Source organism: Saccostrea echinata, unplaced genomic scaffold, assembly GCF_033153115.1.
Source record: "Saccostrea echinata isolate AGI-Se365-2 ecotype Australia unplaced genomic scaffold, CSIRO_AGI_Sech_v1 ptg000025l, whole genome shotgun sequence".
Classification (NCBI taxonomy): Eukaryota; Metazoa; Mollusca; class Bivalvia; order Ostreida; family Ostreidae; genus Saccostrea; species Saccostrea echinata.
Genome location: NW_026889774.1, coordinates 21,492,525 through 21,517,066, shown reverse-complemented (window position 1 = coordinate 21,517,066; position 24,542 = coordinate 21,492,525). Strand labels below are relative to the sequence as shown.

The 24,542-nt window shown below is 34.9% G+C and overlaps 1 protein-coding gene across 1 annotated transcript; it reads right to left on the bottom strand.

Moving 5' to 3' along the window:
* Positions 1-5,625: 5,625 nt before the first annotated feature.
* On the bottom strand, positions 5,626-22,692 carry LOC133192954 (deleted in malignant brain tumors 1 protein-like). The gene is made up of 9 exons (XM_061328955.1): positions 22,632-22,692; positions 16,972-17,125; positions 14,283-14,521; positions 10,728-10,890; positions 9,288-9,499; positions 8,925-9,118; positions 8,356-8,786; positions 6,583-6,783; positions 5,626-5,761 (listed from the first exon to the last, which is right to left on the bottom strand). The coding sequence occupies exons 1-9, from the start codon at positions 22,690-22,692 to the stop codon at positions 5,626-5,628; spliced, it is 1,791 nt and encodes a 596-aa protein (XP_061184939.1).
* Between the last annotated feature and the right edge of the window lie 1,850 nt (positions 22,693-24,542).

Genomic DNA, 24,542 nt, shown 5'->3' with positions numbered 1-24,542 from the left:
GCAAAAGCGATGAACAATAAAGCGAATTGTGTTAGGCTTATCTGTTGTCAGCCCGTGTCACCCTTAATTATAAAGAGAATGACAAGTCATAGCAAATCTTAAGTAGAGACTTGAATCTCTTTCACTTGTTTTTAAGATTTTATTTGCATTCAAGCAATACTGGGAATAAAATTTAAAAGGAATTAGAACAAATATTGAAAAAGAGTATTAATGTGAAACAAAAGGCGCTATAACGCGAAGTGAAAAGTTTTTATAAAGTCTTTCAAAACTATTTAAAATAGATTTTTAAAAGTATCTGAATTTTAAGTCTATGACCAAAGTATGTACCCAAGATACTTAAATTTTCATAACTTTTATAACTACTTTTATAGAGAGTAAAACACTTAATTAAAATCATTGAAACAGTAAAAAAGAAGAATTTCAAATGTACATTTTCAGCCTCACCCTAGGGCCTAGATTCTGGATGTGTCTAGCATGAATTTACAGATTTGGTTGATGACATTGCTCATTTAAATAATTTAAACGCTGTTTGGTTAAATGTCAAGGAAGAGGATTTCAAAGATGCAATATATTTTCAATGTATAAGCAACTAAGCCCTTCCATTATGCCAGATCTAGAATCCTGGACAAGTGGACATGGATTTCACAATTTTGAAGGAAGGATAATTGTTCATTAAACTCTTGCAAATAGTCTGCCTGCTTGATGTCCAAGAAAAAGAAACAAATTTCCAAATGTGAAACAGTATTAATTATATCAGCATTCAGCAGCCTCGTCCAACCTTGGAGCTAAATCCGAGACCTAGGAATCATGATTTTCGAAAGGTTGACTTCTCACTATACATGCAAACAGCTGTCTGCTAGATGTGCAGGATTATAGAAAAAAGTTTTTGAAATAGTGCATGAATTTAGATGGATTGTCCCATCCATGCATCAGTAGATGTTCATTTCATTATAAAATGCAGCTCATGGGACAGAGGTAGCAGTAACAAAATGATAATTTGTGTACTTTTTTGGTTAATTTGCTTTAATTCATACAATATGGGTGCATCCTTGGTATTGGCAAATAACAGCTAAAATGAGAAGTCTATAGCCATTAAGAACATTTGAATATCCTTCTCTTCAAGATAATGGATGTACCTAGATTGAAGACACCTTCACACCATGGTGCGTAACCATATGACCAAGAGTCACTAACCCCTGCATGGATACAAGTGGCCTACAGTTCTAATCTGAGTAACATTTTATCTTCCTGACAAATGGGTATGTAGATGAATAAAGCTCCTTTATGTGTCAAAAAACTTCAATTTTTACGATTTTAGATGCTTGCAATTAAAACAAAAGGCCCATGGGCCACAGCGCTCACCTGAGTAACTTTGGCCTTGCTGTTTTTCACCTGATTTCTCCCCCCTGTAGTTCTTATTGTGGCCCCGCCCTATCCCCGGGGGTCATGATTTGAACAATTGGAATCTACACTACCCCAGGATGCTTCCAGATAAGTTTCAGCTTATCTGGCCCAGCGGTTCCTGAGAAGAAGATTTTTAAAGATTTTTCCTATATATTTCAATGTAAAACTTGGATTCCCTATTGTGGCCCTGCCCTACCCCCGGAGTCATGATTTGAACAATTTAGAATCTACACTACGTACCCCAGGATGCTTCCAGATAAGTTTCAGCTTATCTGGCCCAGTGGTTCCTGAGAAGAAGATTTTTAAAGATTTTTCCTATATATTTCAATGTAAAACTTGGATTCCCTATTGTGGCCCCGCCCTACCCCCAGGGGTCATGATTTGAACAATTTAGAATCTACACTACCCCAGCATGCTTCCACATAAGTTTCAGCTTTTCTGGCCCAGTGGTTCTTGAGAAGAAGATTTTTAAAGATTTTTCCTATATATTTCAATGTAAAACTTGGATTCCCTATTATGGCCCCGCCCTACCCCCGGGGGTCGTGATTTGAACAATTTAAAATCTACACTACCCCAGAATGCTTCCACATAAGTTTCAGCTTTTCTGGCCCAGTGGTTCTTGAGAAGAAGATTTTTAAAGATTTTTCCTATATATTTCAATGTAAACCTTGGATTCCCTATTGTGGCCCCACCCTACCCCCGGGGGTCATGATTTGAACAATTTAGAATCTACACTACCTCAGCATGCTTCCACATAAGTTTCAGCTTTTCTGGCCCAATGGTTCTTGAGAAGAAGATTTTTAAAGATTTTTCCTATATATTTCAATGTAAAACTTGGATTCCCTATTATGGCCCCGCCCTACCCCCGGGGGTCATGATTTGAACAATTTAAAATCTACACTACCCTAGAATGCTTCCACATAAGTTTCAACTTTTCTGGCCCAGTAGTTCTTGAGAAGAAGATTTTTTAATGACCCCACCCAATTTTTGTATTTTCTTGATTATCTCCCCTTTGAAGAGGACTTGGCCCTTCATTTTAAAAATTTAAACACCCCTTCACCCAAGGTTGCTTTGTACCAAGTTTGGTTAAAATTGGCCCAGTGGTTCTTGATGAGAAGTCGAAAATGTGAAAAGTTTACAGACGGACGGACAGACGGACGGACAGACGGACGGACGACGGACAACGGGTGATCAGAAAAGCTCACTTGAGCTTTCAGCTCAGGTGAGCTAAAAAATTGAATTTTTAGACACCCTTAACTTCCGTCTTTACTTTTTACACGTACATGTAATTTTAATGTTTCCAGATGCCAAAAAATAAAACAGACTGAAATGTGCATTTTTTGGGGGAGAAAGCCTCGAAAGATTTTTGTGTTATATTCCTACGTCAAACTTCCGAACACTCATTGTAACCAAACTGAGCATTATTTGGACAAACTTGAATCGACACGATTTCAAACAAGAGGCCCATGGGCCACAACGCTACCTGAGTTACTTAGGCTTTGCTCTTCACTAGACCCCCCTCCCTTGTAATACTTATTGCGGCCCCGCCCTACCCCGGGGGCCATGATTTGAACAATTTAGAATCTACACTACCCCAGGATGCTTCCACATATGTTTCAGCTTTTCTGGTCCAGTGGTTCTTGAGAAGAAGATTTTTGAAGATTTTGCCTGTATATTTCAATGTAAAACATTGATTCCCTATTGTGGCCCCGCCCTACCCCCGGGGGACATGATTTGAACAATTAGAATCTACACTACCCCAGGATGCTTCCACATAAGTTTCAGCTTTCCTGGCCCAGTGGTTCTTGAGAAGAAGATTTTTAAAGATTTTGTCTATATATTTCAATGTAAAACTTTGATTCCCTATTGTGGCCTCGCCCTATCCCCGGGGGCCATAATTTGAAAAAATTTAGAATTTACACTACCCCAAGGATGCTTCCATATAAGTTTCAGCTTTTCTGGCTCAGTGGTTCTTGAGAGGAAGATTTTCTAATGACCCCACCCTATTTTTGTCTTTTCTTGATTATCTCCCCTTGAAAGGGGGTTGGCCCTTTATTTTAACAATTTAAACTCACCTCCATCCAAGGATGCTCTGTACCAACTTTGGTTAAAATTGGTCAGTGGTTCTTGAGAAGAAGATGAAAATGTGAAAAGTTTACAGACGGACGGACAGCTAGACAGACGGACGGACGACGGACTACAGGTGATCAGAAAAGCTCACTTGAGCTTTCAGCTCAGGTGAGCTAAAAAGGCTTTCTTATAATTTTTTTCTTGTTACTGTAATTTTTTAGGTAAATAGTTTTATTGGACCCTAATCATTTAAAATACTTGATGAGGGACATAGTCTTTCATTTGAACAAACTTTAATCTCTTTTTACACAGATATATTTTTCATTTGTATGGCTATAATTGGTTGTTCACTTGTGTCACTTCTCACCTAGATAACAATAGTTGTCGTTTGGATTGCTGCTGAAGGTTATCAAGGACGATCCCAAGAAAACATAGCTTTAGCACAGGCAAGATCTATTTATGAGTTTGCCTTATTTGTTTGTAATCAACACCATGCTTGACTTTGGAACAACTGGAAGGTCCAGCCACTGGGCATTTAATTTGCACCTGGCAATACAGTAAAACTTGTCTAATCCGGCGACCAGTGGTTCCAAAATTTTTGGCCGGATTAGACATCATCCGGATTGGAGAACATTGAACCATTATAGCAAGTTAAAAATTACATAGATATAAACAGAGAGTGGTAAATAAATACTTGATCAAATGTGTCATTTTTTACGTTTCACTTGAAAAAAAAATCGTCTATTTCCGTTTGTTTTAAACTCTGTTTGTTCTTCAGAATTTTCATTTCTGTTTAAGTTTTTTATTCAGTAACGAAATATAATATCTCTTGGTCATTTATTAAATTTGAAAATCGTTAAATGTTTTAAACACACTCCAAAACCTCATCGTAGCTGTAAATATTATTTTGTTAGGGACAGATTCCTAATTAATTTCTTTCTTTTAAAATTAATATGATTGAATATTTAGACACTTCAAATGTTATAATGAATATTGAACCAAAATCTTCTGTCGTTATGGTCGTTGTAAACTAGCGACACAAAGGGAAGTAATTCTAATTGCACGTCGTGCACACAAAACGAAAGTAGAAAGGAGGTCATGAACAAGTCTCCAAGTTTTTCTACAGACATGCTATACGCAGCCATCACTATTACTCGTTCTTTTGCGAGTTAATTTCTCGCCTTTAATCACGTTTGTTAAAATCTAAACTGTCGATACCGATAGATCATTAACGGGACAATAATTACCCCACGCGAGACTTCTCTAATGACCAGCGGGCACAGGTAAAAATAAGTGGCCGGATTAGAGGAGATAATTTGTACTAATTATGAGCAGTTAGTTCTTTAAAAAGCAGCCGGTTTACAGAATGGGCAAGATCCGGATTGAACAACATTTATTAAACATAAATTATAAAGGAAATTCAGGGGACTAAAATATTACGCCGGACTGAACAACATGCCGGAATACACAACATCCGGATTCAACAAGTTTTACTGTATATAGTAATAAAGGTCCGGGATATGTAAACACAATGCATGTCAATCTAAAGTGAAAACCAAGACGACATAATCGTGTGATTTAAAACGACCATGCTTTAAAAGATTTTGAAATTATATTAAAAATACAGTTAATTATCTATTCATGCTAACACCAGAATCTAACATTCAACAGATCTGGTTGCAGAGAAAATACTCAATACTTATACTTTTTAGTAAGAATAAACAAGTGATTATATCTAAATTTATTATAACTAAACATGCGATTCGAACCATACTGCACTACTACAGAAGGATTGTACTTTGTAAAATTGGCTTAAAGAGTACAAAGTGTGACTGTAAAACTTCCTCTGGCAAAGTATCAAAGTAACACACAGAAAATGATTAATATAAACAATGAAATGAACTATTCATGATATTCAAACTACAAAAATAGGTCAACTATCCAAAGCTACAATGGAGGAATGCAAGCAGTAAAACAGATTGGTAGAGTACAAAACGAAGAGAGTCAAAGGATTTCTGGCAAGAGTTAGTGTTAGATATTTTCCTTTTCCTCGATACAACTGGGGACACTGGGTAATCAGAAAATTTGTTTTTAATAACTCTTGACTTCATGTTTTGACTTTTTGGAGTATCTGCAACTTTTTCAATTTTGTCAGCAGCTGTTGGAGTAGGATTTAGTATTGCTTTCTTTGTCGTGATTGATTTTTGTGCGGTTACTTGTTTTTGCGTTCCTGTTGATTTCATTGATGTTGTTGTCGGTTTTTGCGCTGTCGTTGTCTGCTCTGAGATATACTTTGTCGTTGATGTCGGGTTCATGAAACTTTTAATTTGGTTCTGTAATATTAACTCTGGTTTCTGTGTTCCTGTTAGTTTATATGTTGGTGTTTGTTTGTTTGGTGTCGGTTTCTGTGTTCCTGTTAGATTATATGTTGGTATTTGTTCCTTTGGTGTCGGTTTCTGTGTTCCTGTCAGATTATGTGTTGGCGTTTGGTTCTTTGGTGTCGGTTTCTGTGTTCCTGTTAGATTATGTATTAGTGCTTCTTTCTTTGGCGTCGTTTTCTGCGATTTTGTTTTCTCCGATACCGATGTGGTTAATTTTTGCTCTATTGTTGATCTTTTTGATATTATTGTAAGTGCTTCTGATGTTGTTGGTTTCCGTGACGCTACTTCTGTTTCGTGACTAGTTATTTTCTGCTCTGTTTTTTGCCTTGACTTCGTTGTTTTTGATAATGTTGATTCTGGATTTTTTGTTTCTCTAAGTTCTGACACTGTACGAACTGTTGTTGTGGATTTTGGAATTATATGTGTTGTTCGTATTTGTGGTTGTGACGCTGTTGAATCTGACTTTAAGTTTGTAGTCGTCAACGGTGGCATTGTCGAACCTGAATTATAAAATGCATACTAAATGACAAAATAAAATGTAGAATTATGTGGTCCATGTTCCTTTTTACTAATACTTGACTTTTATATGCCGAACAATTTCTAAGATATGGACTTACTGGCATTATAATTCCATTCTTTCATTACTGAATCACTGTTATCTTTTTTATAGATATACATGGCCGGACTTTCGATATGATAGATTTGTTTTGTGTATGTTGGTTGCGTCATGACATCTCTTCGTCTACGTCCTGCAATAGTAGAGTTGCAGCTTCTGTCACACTCTGCCGTCTTCTCTGACAACAAACAAACGAAAGCTTTACAATGCAGGTATACCAGCTCAAACTGGGCAAATTTGCAGGCTTTGTAACGAAACCCTGAGGAGGTTGTATTCCACGGGAAGAATCCAAGGGTTGCGTCACATTGACATCTGTAAAGAAATTCGATGTTTTTGTATTCAAACTCATATGCAATAATATATCGAGACCAAGAATAGAACGGTTATTAAAATTAACAACAAGAGGCCCAGGGGCCACATCGCTCACCTGAGCACTATGGCTAGGAAAAAGCAGAAATCAGTTCAGTCTTGAAAGGTTGAAAAGTTTAAATATAAAAGTGGTTCGGGGGGGGGGGGGGTCATGAATTGAACAAATTTGAATCTACATTATCTGAGGGTGCTTCCATTTAAATATGACCAATCATGGCTTTGCTGTTCTTGAGTAGAAGATTTTTAAAGATTTAACCTATGTATTCCTATGTAAAACTTTGATCGCCCATTGTGGCCCCACCGGACCCCCAGGAGTCATGTTTGAACAAACTTGAATCTACACTATCTAAGAATGCTTCCATATAAATATGACCAATCATGGCTTTACTGTTCTTAAGAAATCGTTTTTTTTAAAGATTTTTACTATGTGTTCCTATGTAAAACTTTGATCGCCCATTGTGGCCCCACCCAACCCCCGGGGGTCATGATTTGAACAAAATTGAATCTACACTATCTGAGGATGCTTCCATATAAATATGACCAATCATGGCTTTGCTGTTCTTGAGAAGAAGATTTTTAAAGATTTTTCCTATATATTCCTATGTAAAATTTTGATCGCCCATTGTGGCCCCACCGGACCCCCGGGGGTCATGATTTGAACAACTTTAATCTACACTACCTGAGGATGCTTCCACATAAGTTTCATATTTTCAAGCACAGTGGTTCTTGAGAAGAAGATTTTTTAATGATGCCATTAATTTTTCACGAATTCTTAATTATCTCCCCTTGGAAGAAGGCGTGGCCCCTCATTTGAACAAACTTGAATCCCCTTTACCCAAGGATACTTTGTGGCAAGTTTGGTTGAAATTGGCCCAGTGGTTCTGGAGAAGAAGTTGAAAATGTGAAAAGTTTACAGACGGACAGACAGACAGACGGACTACAGACAAAATGTGATCAGAAAAGCTCACTTGAGCCTTTGGCTCAGGTGAGCTAAAAACGAAATATTGTGTTTCAGCCATTTCACTTGCAGGACAGAGTGCATATCTTGAATATGAATAACCGAAAACTGGCTGACAGCAGACACGTATTTTATCAGCACACAGAAAACAATGGTTCTATAATCAAACTGTATATTAATATTATCTTTCAAGAAATTATGCATGACTGGAAACAAATTATTTTTTCTAATAGGAAAAATGCATTGTTGATTAGAAGGGACGTATTCATTTTTTATAATTCAGCCAACAGCATTTTTGAGTTGTCATATATTTTAATCTTTAATTTGTATTTCATTAAGCAATTAGGGGGGGGGGGGGCATTTAGACAAAAACAAAATAAAACATATTTAAAACTCCATACGGGTTTGGTCTGATTTCAAATTTTTATTATCAAGGATAAATTTCTAGCTTTTATAATTATTATTATTGATTTTGCATTACTCAAGCAATTGTTAATTTCTATGACTTAGCTCACAAATGTATTAATCATTTTCACATTGACGCAAACTACACTGACTTGTTTTTAAACAATGGATGGTTGGTGGGGTCTGTATATGAAGTAGATGGTGTGGCCACACATTCAGGGACTATCAGCTTAAGGTTTTGGTCGACGTTTTCCAAAGTGAGAGAGACATATAGCCATTCTCCAAGAGTCAGATTCAGTGGGTAATTTGATACAGGACTTATAAATGAGTTGTTCCTGAAAAAGTCCATTCTGATTCGATACATTCCAGGAGCATTATGCGTAGCACTCTCTATCAGGGGTCGCATTTCTTTATATGCATACAAATCTCGAGGGAACTCGCACGAGACTTCGATTCTGTAGCTCACACAAATAATATTCGCTTTGGTTGAATTGTAGTCGCTGTTTCCACATAGACTGTTCCCATTGGTTGAATTATATTCATACTGAATTACATTGGTGTAGATGATGTGCGATTCATTTGACTGAAAAAGTAAATTTTAAATCCCCCTTAGATACTCACTTTTTACTATAACTAATATAACTGCTTTCTGTACTTCAAAAGAATTACACCTGTTACAACGAAACTGATTTCTTAAAGAAACATTACAACTTAGTGTTACCGTTGTTAAGGTGCCGCATTCGTCAAAAGGTATACTAATAGACACAAAGTTAGCACCTGTTGCTTTGATAGGGTAACAAGGACCTGACGTCTGGTTAAATATCCACAGAAACTTCTCTTCTAAATATCTATCATCCTTACGACTAAAAGAAGCCTTGATATGTCCATCTGAGCAATCTAAGGTTGGGGTGGGGGCTGCAAAAATAAATTACTTTGCTGCAAAAAGGTAAATGTTAATCCAATCCTTGTCTTTAACTTACTGGAGAGAGACTATACATTTAAACTGGGATTGAAAAAGAAAATGCTTTTATTAGAGACAAATCTATTTGAAATCTGAGAGAGAGAGAGAGAGAGAGTATTTTACGAGCTGGTGCTGAGTTGTTTAAATTGGTGCAGGTCACACTGGCATATTCATAAGGTGCCAGGCAGTCAATGGCTGCTCCAGTTGTAAATCTGCAGTCCCTGAGACTGTTCTCGTTACCTTGACAAACTACGTCATCCAGAGCAAAGGTAGAACTAACGTTCGGACGGACGTAGTTAATTTCGATGACTGAACCAGCCCGGGCCATCACAGGACTAAGAGAAAACAAAAAATAAACGGATCTGTTTTCTGTTTTTGAAATCCACTAAGCTGTTTACAATATCGAATATATATATAATTATAATTATATACGAAGAGTAATCAAAAAGTTCGCGAACTAATTGAATAACTTCCATAAAAGAAATCAAAATGGGTTTCAGTGTTTATTCTTCATTAAAGTAGGCCCCTCCGGTTTTATTACACATATGCCACCGTTCTGAAAATGCACGAAACACGTGGTCCAGGCAGTCAAGTGACATGTTTCGTAGCGTACTGTACACAGCAAGCAAATGATTTTTCCCGGGTCTTATATTTCCTACCGAATGTTATTATTTCCTATGTTATTATTTTTTTTTTATAAAAAAATTATCCCATATGCCACATATTGTTAAGTCTCGACCATACGATGCATGGTGGGATTAGGAATTTTTTTTCCCAGTGAGAACATGGTGTCCATCACAAGCTAGCCGATTTATCTGTCTTGGATGCGTTCAATGTGGATTAAGTGTGGGCGCTTTTCCCTTTATCATATCTGATCTGCTAACAGTCTAAAGTAACTGAAATTTTAGGAGATTAAGAATAAGTTTATTGTTAATATATGCAATTATTTCTCTAACTGTGACTCGGTCATCTTTTATTTCAAATTGCTCAACTAAGGACACATCTCTTTCCCAACTCACTTTCACTGGGCATCAGAACGAATATCATTTTTAATCATCTCCCTTCCTTCATTTAAACAATTCATCCAATTACTAATTGAACTTTTGGCAAGTCCTTTTTATCTTTAAACTTCGTACAAGTCATCATGTATAAGTGCAAAGGATTTTCCAAGTTTTACGAAAAAGTTTACACCTGTTCCTTGTCATCTACATATTGACGTCATTTTTACATTGTGACGTCATAAAAATGGAGCAAAAATAGTACTTAATACATGCTATTTATAGAACATGTTCATAACTATATATAAATGCCAACTTTCATTCTGATTTGAGTTGTGGTTAAGTAGACACAGAGATAATTCACGAACTTTTTGATCACCCCTCGTCTATGTATGACAAAGCTATAAAGGTATAAATGAAAAGGATTTTTTGGATAACGAAAATTACTTTTTGTGCATATCTTTTCGAGAAATCATAGTTGCAGACTGTAATTGCATACACATTGAATAAGACCTATCAACGTTTAACAATTCATATATTTTAAGCACGTTTGGGCAATACTTGCTCAAAACACAGCATATTGCAGATCACCCGAGCGTCATTTGTTCCCCAAAGGTCATCGCAGACTGCACTCCACTGATTATTATAGTATACCTCCACAAAGCCAAGCCCTTTCTGGTTATCAGGACCTACAATCCGCACATCCCATTGTTGTGGGGCTGCCGGGGCTGGAATTACAAAACAAAAAGACAAGTTTGTGCAATGTAACCCAAAATGTTGTTTGAGTGTCAAAATTTACTGAAGCAAAGATGTCTTCCTATGTGGTGTAAAGCAAAGAGTGGTATATTCATACGGGTATTTTTGTTCTCTAAATTACATCGAAATTACATCATTGATGTTTTCGTTGTTACAAACCGTGCAATTATTTAAATGATAAAATATTTTCTTTGTATCTTTAAACATGGATAAACGTATGCGGTTGTGTATATATAGTGTTCCCAGAAATTATTGAGAATTTTTTCGTGAAATTTTTTTTCTTCAAAATATTCTAAAAATAAAATCTTCATAGTTTGAAATCATTTTTTTTTTTATCAAATGACAATACTTGCTACTTTCTTATTTTATATGCAGTTTTCATGGCTAACTTCCGTTTTTTTTAATACTCTGGTCTTTTGCTAATGTTCGAAATGAGTGCTTTTGAAAACAAGAAAGCCTATTGTAGATGTTTATTATCAAAGAATGGCAAAACTTTTGATTCACGTGGGACAAAATATTTAAAAATGGAAAGGAATTCGGCAGAGCGAAAGAGCTGGTAGGGCTAGGAATGAAACCCCTCTTTTCTGCACTTAGTGTTGTTCTTACTGAGCAAATATCCAAGCAGTCTTTGATATGTGAATGTTAGTTTAGTAGGCCTACAAACTCTTTTCCTTCACTGATTTTTTAAAAAATATTCTGTACCACACAATACAAAGTAGACAGTGAAATACTCGATGTTTCAGAAATATCACTCGATTTAACAATGTCTCACTAATACATAGCTTGAATAGGCTTTCTATTTTTGATAGCAGTAAATATGAACATCAGCAGACAACAGGAAATATATAAAATAAATGGGAGGCTATCCATGAAAACTGATATATCATTAGAAAGTACGGGATATTATCATGAAATAAAATAGGAACATTGAATTATATTATTTGTTATTAATCCAACATTTTAAATAAATGTAGATCGTAAAAAATTCTCATTAATTTCTGGGAACACTATATTTTTGCAACGATTGTAGCTGTTCATCCCCGTATGAACAAAGAAGGTCATTTTATTGTTTTTATTTATAATTGTCCTTAAATTATTCATTTTAAGTTGGTGAAAGCATAAAATATTATATTATCGATACTAAGGTACATTGACAAAAGATCCATGAAACAGTTACCATTTCTTAAAAATCTTTTAGGTGGCTTTTAGATGGCTTTAAAAAAATCGGATCTAGAAAAAGGATAGATACTAGAAAAATATTAGTGGTAAAATTACTACAAAACTTCGATAAACGTGATGACTTCAACTTTTTTATCGTCAACTTCCCTTATTTTTATAGCAAAATAACATTATCTCCTGCGTATGGAGTTTATGTCTCCCAGTTGATTCGATACGCAAGAACAATCATGTTCTACGTACAACAATTTTTAAATGAGGTAAGCCATTGACAGATAATTTGATGATACAAGGATATCAACAGTATCGTTTAATGTCAACATTTTGCAAATTCTATGGTTGATACAATGACCTTGTTAGCAAATGTTATATATCGTAATGTCGAATGTTGACTGATATTTTTCATAAAAATTGTTAGGCTTATTTGCACACTGAATTGTCTACGGATTTTTCCGTTTGCCCGATCAAGACAAGTAGCACACGGCGGGCATGACCGGTCAACAGGGGATGCTTACTCTTCCATGGACCTGATCCCACCTCTGATGTTTTTAGAGGTCCGTGTTTGCTCTGCTTCCAATTTGTATTGTTCCAATGGACTTATGAGCTTGATTACTGTTATTATCTTCATGTTTCACGCTTAGGACATGTGCTTTAACAATTTTTTACTGTGAGATCTAACAACTTTATACATAAAGGGTATTCTTGTATTTTTTGCAGGAAAAAATAAATCTTGAACATAGTGAAATTAAAGCCACCCTGTCAATTTCCTTATCTACAGTATTTAGTTAAGAAGTGATTGTGTTTATTGATTGATCAACAACAATCGATTTTGATAAGAAATAAATAAAATATTCAGTGGATAGTAACGTTGGCAATTACATGTAAAACTTTCCTTTGTTCTCACAGTGTAAAATTCACGTATAACAATCCGATATTACGTGTAAGTTCTACCATATATTAGCATAGTATAGTTTTGATATCGTTTTAAACATCACAACAGTTTGGCCCGATAGCTTCAATATTTTCATAAGAAAAAAATAATTGAACAAACTAATCTGAGAATCTTGGTATGTGAATTTTCCTCAAAGATTTAAGGTGAATTTTTCAAAAAAATATTTCCATTATTGTAACATTTAGTAGATGCGCATTAAATTTAAAAATGTGTTCAAAGTTTTAAATGTATACATTGTCATATGTTTGGGTAACAAAAAAAAATGAATACAATAACCCTTACCTTTCAAACAAAAAAATTGATGTTTTCACAAAGCTTAACTTTTAAATTGAAATACATAGCACTGGAAGGAATATCCCTTCAACCTGACTACTTGGCTCTTTCAAATTTCTTTATGACTTAGTGGACGTTTTCATTAATTACCATCTTTTCTGCTCATTGTGCGCAAGAAAGATGGTAAATAAATTCGGTCTCTAATGTTGGTCTTTCTCATATGAATGTTGTCATCAGTGATCATGGTTTGATAAGATTTTCTGCCAATTACAATTGAACCTCTGTCGAATATTTACATGTCGGATGGTACTATTCACGTATCCATTACTTGTTGCATTTTCTATTGTTTTACGCAAAAGTTTAAAGAGATATAGTTTCTTATAATTTCTTTTACATGTTCAGTATTACAAGCTGTACGATTCCATTAATTTTGAAATACTTGTGCATTATTGCTTTCTAAATATTTGAGCTGTATATTAAGTTGGTTTTCACATATAGTTTCTCTACAAGATATATACTGTATGACTAAATTGCTGTACAATTAACCACTTTTAAGATATATCTGAGATTAAGGTTTTGTGGATAGCGTCATTTGCTGTGCATTGACAGTGCTATTACTTTCTTATACCATTGTGTGCTCATGGACTATTTGCTGCTGACTGATAAAAATTCTTTACCCACTTGGTGTATTTTGCAGTTGACCGTGATATTATTCCCTTGTACAATTGTTTGCTCTTGGACTATTTGCTGTTGACTGACAAAAATTCTTTACTCACTTGTGTATTTTGCAGTTGATATTGATATTACACCTTTGTGCAATTGTTTGGTCATTGACCTTTTGTTGTTGATAAAAATATATTTTACTCACTTGATGTTTTTTGCAATTGACGATGTTTTTACTCCCTGGTATAATTATTTGACCATGGACTATTTGTTGTTGCCTGACAAATATATTTTACCTACTTGTTGTACAGTTGTTCGGTTGGACGGTGGGCGGTGCACCAGTACTTGGTGTCCGGCACTGGACCCCCACGTCCTCTTCGTGTTTACAGTTGGTCACACCCCAAGCACAAAACTGACACTGACCAAGGTGTCTTTCTGTGCCATCACATACCAAATCATCTATCCATATTTGGCCTTGACCAAAGCCAAAGGTCCCACTTGGCATGACAGTTCCTCCTTGGCTGTAAAATTTAAATAGTCTTTTAACAATAATAACATTGCCTTTCTTTAAAGGCAAAACAGTATATCTTCTCAAAATTATAAACAGAATTTAAAATAAAATTTGACATCTTAAATGTTTATGTTTCATAATTATATAGTTTAACGTAAAGAATTATTTTTTTATCTGCACTGTTATGTTCCTTGTAAAATTTAGTAATGATTTCAAATTAAATTCAACAAACCCCTTTGCTAACTGTACTTTTTCCATCTGCTTACTGGCATTTCAGTAAAAAACCCCAATAATTTGTGACGGTCAGAGTGATTTATTTTTAGTCATTTCATTTTCAACGCAACTCAAAGTCCGAGACTTTATCTCTCACAAAGTATAAAACGTAGAGTAACTGAAGTGGACCCGGTTGCTCTGTCAATGAATTGATTTACTCAGATTTTGTTCATCTAAAAAGAACCTACATTTTAATGCTCCTTAGCAAACACATATGACTGGACAAGTTTAAGAGAAACTTCGAAGGGGTCGCGCATTTGACATAACCATATTTTGTTACCAGCAGGTTATACACCTTCAACAGGTATTCGTGTAAGCTTTCTATTCCCTTTACAAATGTTCTGAGGTAAAATACAGAGACTATGAATCATCTGTTTGTTAGATATTTTTTGTAAATCTCTAAAAACGATTAATCACGCAAGGACAAGACAGCTGTATGGACTAGAATGTTATTAGTTTTATCATGGATCAAGTATATCCATAAAAATAAGGCTATGTTTTAAACTTTGGATATTTTTATGCCCCCGTAATCGAAGATTCGGGGGCAAATAGTCCTTCCGTCTGTCTGTCTGTCTGTCTTTCTGTCTGTCTGCCTGTTTCTCCACAAAAGCTTTTACCTTGCCCATACCCTTTGATTGGTTCGTTGGAGGTATGACTTTCATATTTCACATGCGTATTCTTTGTGACAAGACCTTTCTTTGGGTACCAACATATTTGACATTTTGACCTTGACTTTGGAGTTTGACTAACTTTTGCAAAATTTTACCAAAATTTAACCTTGGATAAACTTTTGAACAGTTGGTAGTAGGGCTTTCATACTTCACATGTTTAATCCTTGTGGAAAGACCTTCTTTTGGATACCAACGACTTTGACCCTTTAATTTGACCTTAACCTGGGAGTTTGACCTACTTCGGAAAAACTTTCACCTTTTCAATAACTTTTGATTGGTTGGAGTTATGGCTTTCATATTTCAGAGTTATATTCCTCGAGACAAGACCTTACTTTGGGCACCAATTTATTTGATTTGCTTTAGAGAAAGTTTAATCTTCGCCAAAAGTTGCCATACGGGGGCATCAGTGTTTCACAAACATATCTTGTTTTTTACTAAAAGTTTTAAATCGATTATAAAAGAGCAAGAGCCACTAAGGGCCTTTTTTTGGCCCTGAGAATATCTGAAAAATCGAAACTGCTCAGTTTTGGTTGAAAATGCAGTATTTATAGCTTGGATACTTGGTGACCGTGTATCTATTGAACATGACGTAATTTTCTCTCTAGTCAATGCATTATGACGTCATGAAATGCGTCATTTTCCCCATATCCTGTAAATTCCCTTAGAAATGGCCAAAAGTTGACTTTTTTTTCCCAATATTTCATATAGAGCACAACCTCTGATCCAAAATATGCAATTACATAATGAAAGATCTGTTTCTGAAGATTACAAAACATGTTTTAATTTTTGGATCGTGGGCTGTGCCCAAGTTTTAATTCTTTGTTGAAGGTAGTCAAATACGCATGTTTTCTGCAAAATTCAAGAACATTGCATTTTCTCAAAGCCTGTTTTCAAATACCTGGTTTCTCAAAAAGAAATTTTGCTATAGGAAATAAAAGCACTAAGTCTCTACTTTATTTTGATATATGAAGGGTGATAGTCAATTAATTGATATAAGGACAGGGCCATTTTATGCATAAAGTGAACCTAGCTCTTTGGTTTGCTTTCTGTTATATTATCGAGGTGTACCGTAGAACTGATATATTTTTAAAGCAGACCACAATACTCCAAGTATTAGTTTCCAAGGAATAGTTTCAGAGATACTAATACATATTAGCTTACTGTAAATAGATTTGCGCGTTACCTTAGAGCAACACATCTTTTTAGCAGAAGAATTTGGGCTTGGACAAAACTTTAATAAACCAGAAATTCAAAAAATAAAAATGAATCTCTGTCCAAAAATATCCTTTAAATGCGTATTTTCAATAAAATGAGTTCGATTTGGGACAAAGGATCTGCTTTTCAGTGAGATAAGAAAGGTGGCGTTCTAACAAATGATATTATCAGAAAAACCAAGGATTCGAGGAACGAAGTTATTTACATAACTTAATCGAAGAAATTCATCAATCAATGCATTATAAAGTTTTTTTTTCAGTTTAAAAAAAGTTTCCTGATATTCTTTTTTTTTGGGGGGGGGGGAGGGAAGAATACTTACAGTCCCTGCATTTTACATACAACCTCTGCTTCCTCTGTCCCAAATTTATCATCACATACTGTGCCCCATATTCCATTATGGAGAACCTCCACTCTACCCTGGTAAGGAGAAGCTCCAATTCCACTGAATCGCAAAGGGAATTGGCCGGTAATTTCTGTAATTATATAACACATATTTGATTAAAAATATTGAAAAAAAATTGCTTGTCATCATTTTCATTCAGATATGAAAATGCAAGCTGTGTAAACTTACAACAATTTGATTGTTAACGTTAAAATTCTACTCAGAGATACAACTTGACTTTGTAAAAAATTCAAACAATTTTCAGACTTATCATTGTTTTATAATGTTTAAAAATTGGAGTTACCTGTAGATAAGGAAAAGACAAGCGCAAGCAGAATTAGTCCCAGGGTATGTGCATTCATTTTTGGCAACTTAAGAAGAAGAAAACAAAAAACGCGGCAAGTATCTGTAATAACTTGTTCATCAGCCTTCATTTAAGGATTGTACTTTGTTGCAATGAACATGCGCAGTAAAAGAAACCGAAATTTATTCCCTTCATTTTCAATTTCATGTAAATATTTAAATTTGATGGATTTGTGCACGTTCCTATATGCACAGTAAAGAAGAAATACTTTGCTTCATATTTAATTTCATATAAATGATTTATTAGAGTTAATTTCGGGAATCATTGTCAAGTATTGTTGGGTATGTCAGATCATTAAAAGCAATTGGAAACGTAAGAGAATATGCAAAAAGGCGAAGCCTATATCCAGTTTTTGGTATAAAACAATCAAACCTTTATTAAAATAAAAGATTGTAAGGCTTCAATCAAAGATATTTTGATAATTCCTCTACAGACCCCATTTGTTCCATTTTTAAATGTTCTCATAAAATTTAAAAACCTTGTGGTATTTTGATAAAAAGTAATTCATTTATCAGCAACCTTAATGGACAATTTTTTTATACCAAGACCGAGGATCATTTGACTTCTAAAACCTCTAACGTTGTCTATGAAATTGAATTCTATGCGGACTGATTTAAATTGGGTAAACAAAGGGTTCACTTAAGGGAACGTTGGGGCATAGATTTGAAATAAATTAAAATAATGAGGGCCATCAACATCTTTCATTGACGGTAAGAATTTCGAAAAAATTAACCATCCAGCTAATAGTCCAACTTTATGTACTCCATTCCGTAGACAACGTGAAAAATATTGGATCAGAAAAATAGGCACTGCATTTCCGTATGGCTGCAAAGACCACATAAATAATAACGAAATATTTCAAGTCTCAAATGTGTCAAAGTAAATGTAATGACACTCTATTAAACAAAGTATCTAGACATAGGCGTAGTCATGAACATCGAACGTACAATTGACCAAATATACGTACATGATGTCTCATTTGCTTCAATTTTACCTTACGTCATCACATTCGCACTAAACTTTACTTGGTTCCCTTGAAATTATTGAATGCACTATTTGAAGAAGCAAAAGCAAGCCCATACTTGGATTCTTCAACTGCAGACTACAAGCTAATATGTACTTGTGTTGTTTGTTTTTTACTAAATCAACTATGAAATTGATTTGAATTGTGTTTCGTGTATACGAGGTCGTTCAATAAGTTAAGCAACATACCGTTTATCAGAATTAATGTATTTTTTTTTTTATTCACAGTCGAAAAGCTTTATTTAAAAAAAAATTCTTACTCACTGAAAACAATACGCTTTTTTCTACTGAATTCGCGAAGAAATTCACTTCTTAAGTAAGCATGCTCACTACACTGAGCTGAAAACTGTTTTAAAATGATCTCTTCGAAGAAGATGAAAACTGAAAACTGTTTCATTACAGAAATTGCTCAAAGAGCCCATAAGGAAGATATGGTTTTTATATGTGGAACCACGAGTCTTTCACACTCTACAGTTTTCATATGGATTAAGAAATTCAAAAGAAAAAGGGAGAGTTAAAAAATTGCAGTCGATCTGGTCGATCGAAAAATTTAGGAACACCAAAAATATTGATGCTGTGGTCAACCCGGTATCTGAAAATGCCAGATTTACGTTGAAAGGCATTGAGAAGACACCATATATTTCATTAGCTCAACAGTTTAAAGAGTTCCGACAAAGAAAATGTATCTAAAAATATTTATATTAGGTAGAGGCCTTATTTCCCTAGGGATGCGTAAAACCTTGATTCATTGATTGTATGTTGTTTTACGTCCCATTCGAGAATTTTTCATTCATATAGAAATGTCACCATATACCGGTGAATGGCTTTAAATTTAGACCTATACTCGGCACTCAGGGCCATTGAGAAATGAGGGTTCGTTATCGTACGAACGCCACCGTTACACGGGACATCGGTTTTAAGGTCTCATCTCTTCTAGTGCTGGGCGCTTGGCGAAGGAAAAGTCACTACCTACCTTACGTTTGACGCGGCTCTTCTATCAAGAATCGAACCCGGGCCTCTCGATCACGATGCCTAAGAGAAAACATGCGTTAAATATGTTAATGTTCTATTCAAAATTTTAAGAAGGTTTTATAAACTTGAGTTGAGGATAACTAAACATGGTTGCACTTTTTTATGGCTAAAAGGAAAATCAATAATAAAATGTGGAATCGGAGAGAAAGATGTTCTATTTTTCCAGAGAGAAGCAAAGGCTCCAAACATGTCTTATAAGGGTTTTCCTTTTTACTCAAGAGTTCAAGTAAAACATGCAAATACACACAAAGAAAGAACCATCAAAAAGCTAAAATCTTATCAGGGAAAGTTAATCAGGTTTTCTGTAAGGAAAAATCCAAATATCGGTTCCCAGTGTAAGTATCCTGTACCGGACAATGCTGCTGCAAATAAGCATAGAGAAATAAGGGAAATTTTAGAAAAAGGAAAGATTACAGAGCTTAGCCATCCCTCGCATTCGCTAGATTGCAGTCACTGTAAGATCTTTTTATTCCAAAACGCAAGAAAATAATGCTATTTATCAGCGTCTTTTGAGCATCCCTTAAGATGAGTATGCTGATGTGTTCTGGTCGTGGGTACAAAAACTTAAGACATGTGAAAAGGTTAACAGGGAACACTTTGAACACATTGAGGGATCAGAAATATTAAGAAACGGCTTCTCGTGCTTTTTCTTATTTTTAGATAACCTTTTGCATCACTTATTGAACGACCCTCCTCATAACACATAGATATATACTCCGAGAAAAATGCGCTTCATGAATGATGCCTACGTGACAAGCGTGTGGTTTATACTAATAACTCGCACAAAACTATTAACACTCCTTCAGTGTTGTTGCCCAGCACAAGATCTTAAAGCAAAAAACACGTGTGGGAAGATAATAATTTAGATTCAATCCGTCGGTTTCTTAAACTTAAATTTGCCAACAAAGGAATAGATGTTCTGAACGTTAGTAACATTCTCACTCATAAAAAATCAGTCTTGCATTCCACCATGATTAAAGTTGTAATCTTCGGCCTCCATTTCCTTCAAATATTCCCCAAATGTTGCTTCTAAACTTTTCAATTATATACAAACATTACAGTGCCTAGATATTGAACATCTAAGACAAAATCCTCTTAAGGATTTTTGCTTTTCCTCTTCCTTACACTATTTAGATGAAAATGACTACCTTAAAGCAATAATTTTTAAAGGCCCTACGTACAGGTTGTACCAATCTTTCAATTTGCAACAGAACTTCATTTCTGTTATTAATTCTGACTAGGATTATGCCAGATGATGGGAGCAATATGATGGGAAGGCCTAACCACTTTGTTAGAAAGAATTAAGTGTTTTTATTGATTGATTGATTGATTGATTGATTGTTGTTTTACGTCCCATTCGAGAATTTTTCACTCATACATGTATACAGACGTCACCATATACCGATGAAGGGCTTCAAATTCTGACCTTTCCTCGGCACTCAGGGCCATTGAGCAGTGAAGGATCTTTATTGTGTCATCGCCTGCCGTGACACGGGGCCTCGGTTTTTAAGGTTTCATTCGAAGGACCCGCAACTTTAACTTCAGAGTGCCGAGCGCATGGCGAAGGAACAATTGCTACCTATTTTTTTTATCGACTTAGGTCTGTCGCGGCCGAGATTCGAACTCACGACCTCCCGATCACGGAGCGAGCGCTCTACCGACTGAGCTACCGTGAACGGTTAAGTGTTTTTGAAATCGTATCAGAAAGTTAAAAATTAGTAATCGAACAATATATCTTTCCGGTTCACTAAATGGCAAGTGATTAAAGTATAAGAAAGACTACATGAACAATATGTAATAGTTCCAGCACACAAATCTTGTAACAATTATGTCGTTGTTTTGTCAGGCTCATTATTACAACTAAATTTTAGAACTTGGGTTTTTATTCTACAACTTTAAATTCAACTTATAGTTCACTTTCTAAGGATGAAATTCTTCAAAATCACTTTCAATCCTGAAAACCTTTTACATTCGAGTCAACAAAATTAAGTTCGATCTACCCTTCCTATACTAGATTCCAGAACTTCTTAAAAATCCTCACAAAAATATAAACTGCAATAAAGGAGAAACTTCAGGCGCACTGTGCTACAGCATATTAAATAAGTAGTGTAAATCAAATGTGAAGTCTCAAAAAATCCAAAAAAAAAAAAAATAAATAAATAAATAAAAAAATAAAAACTTTTAGAAAATTTAAAAACGCAAAACCTTTCAAAAGTCATAAATCAAAATGTTAGACTTTCTACACTTTCTACAACCAATCCTCGCGATAAATTAAAAATTAGGCTTTATCATATCATACAAAATTGCTTCTTCAAAATCTACAAAATTACATATGGCGAAAAAATTAAAACTGATCAGATAAGCCGATCTGAAGCCAAAAATGTGTTAAATTAAGTGTTTTAAGCTGAATACAGAAAAATTTTTATGAAAATTTACGTATTGTTGATATTAAAATGATGCTGTGGCACCTCATTGACTGCATCTATATAGTCTTTAGAGACCAGGTTTTCCAACTGTTGGAATTCCGAAGGGCATCAACTTTGCTCTTTCATTAACCGCCCCTTTTTTTAATATTCCTATGAAGCAGAATTTATTCAAGAATTTATACACGAGAAGAATTCACTAGCTGTGGCCTTCAACTCGACATTCAAATATATGGACGACGTTTTATCAATTAATTATTTGATCAATTGAATAAAACTGTTTTAAAGTGATATTTTCACAGTGAAATCTAATAAAGTTGATACAAGATATTTTGAAATATTTTTCACTTGAAAATATCAGAAATGCGACAAAACGCATGATTTACATTCCCTTCACGAAAAGTGCTATAAAGAAAACACTCCCTGTTATAAGAAAGCAAGAGTAAACAAACCATTCTTACACAGACTTAAACTAGCTAAGTTTCTCCAAAATGTTGTTATTATCCAATTTTCACCCTTTAACTTGCCTAGCTATGACGTCCGACAAACGCTGAACTTTGCCCAACGACAATGCATTACGAAAAAAAGAGAGGCGAAAGGAAAATCAGAAAATGTAATAAGCAGAAATTTCAGTATTATGTTGTTGATTATGGAATTTCACATGTGACACATGCTTTAAAATATATATACCTTTGTAAAACTTTGATCCCTGATATGACCTCAACATACCCCTTGGTATCATGATTTGAACAAACTTGAATCTACACCATTTGAAGATGTTTCCATTTCCATATGACCAATCATGGCTTTGCTCATCTTGGGAAGAAGATGTGGCCCGACCCAACCCTGATGTCGAGATTTGGACAAACTTGAATCTTTACTAAACTGAAGATGCTTTCAATTCAATGTGATAATCATAGTTTCCATAATCTTGAGAAAAAAGTTTAACTATGACTTTTAAAGAATTTTTTGTTATATATTCCTATACGAAACTTTAATCCCCCATTTGTACCCCTACTTCCTGGGCTCGAGATTTGAACAATCTTGACTCTACACTACCTATTGATGCTTCCATATCAAAATGACTAATCATGGTTTTTCTGTTCTTGAGATGATGTAGTCCTATATAATCCTATGAAAAACATTGATCCCCCATTGTTGTCCCACCCAATCCCCAGGGATCATGATTTGAACAAACTTGAATCTACACTACCTGAGGATGCTTCCATATCAGTATAACTAATCATGGCTTTGTTGTTCTTGAGAAGATATTTGAAGATTTTTTCCTATATATTCCTATGTAAAAATTTGATCCCCCATCGTGACCCTCCCATCGTGACCCTCCCTACTCTCCGGGGCCATGTTTTGAACAAATTTGAATCTAAACGAATGAATGAAGTTTTCACATAATTTTCATTTTTTTGGTCCACTGGTTCTTGAGAAGAAGAATTTTAAAAGATGCCACCAAATTTTAACTAATTTTTAATCATCTCCCCTTGAAAGAGGACGTGACCCCACATTTGAACAAAATTGAATCATCTTTACCCAAGGATGCTTTGTAGCTAGTCTGGTTAAAATTTGCTCAGTGATGTGGAGAAGAAGTCGAAAATTTAAAAAGTTTACAGACGGACAGAAAGATAGACAGAGGAACAGACGAATGTCAGACAAAATGTGATCAGAAAAGCTCACTAGAGCTTTCAGGTCAGATGAGCTAAAAAAAAAATCCAGTCCCACATGTGAAACATTGAAAATCCTCTATTTATATAATATTAGTGTTTGCTTCTATACTCAATGAGATGTTCCATACGAATGCACGGTATATATTTTTTAAAATTATGAACAAATCACGTGGAAAGATTTTGCCAAATGGAACAAAAATATATTCATTAATGATTTTTTTTTTAAAAAAGTGAATTACATGAATTAACATTTTGCAGAATAAATTTTGTATTTCTGTGCATCTGCATTTAAAATCACATGTATTTAGATTGTAGTGTATGGTACATCAATTGCTTTGGATTTACAAAATGCTCAAAGATTAGAAATAGCAGTTTTGCAGGAAAATACATTTAAATTATATGAAATTTTCAAAGCAAATATAAATGAACAATGAACGAGTTTTTAATTATGAAAAATTAGAAGTACATGAAATATATGGAGATAACGAACAGTATTCAAGCTCAAAAGTCCATTAAACATTACAAAATAGGAGCAGAGGAAACACGGACCTCCAAAACATCAGAGGTGGGATCAGGTGCCATGGAGGAGTGAGCATCCCCTGCCGACCGGTCACACCCGCCGTGTGCTCCTTGTCTGGATCGGGGAATAACGGAAAAATCCATCGATAATTAATTGTGTAAATAATGGCCTAACAATAAGTATTAAAAACGTCAGTCAGCATTTGAATCAATGATAAATTGTATTTGTTGACAAGGTCATTGTATCGACCATAGAACTTACGAAATGATGACTTTAAACGAGACTGCTGATATTCTTGTTTCATCAACTTGTTTGTCAATAGTTTACCTCGTTTCAGAAATTGTACATGCGTAGAGCATGCTCTTGCGTATCGAATCAACTGAGACATATCGACCCCGTATGCAGGTGATGAAGGTATATTGCTGCATAAGTAAGGGAAGTTGACGATTGAAAAGTTAAAGTCATCA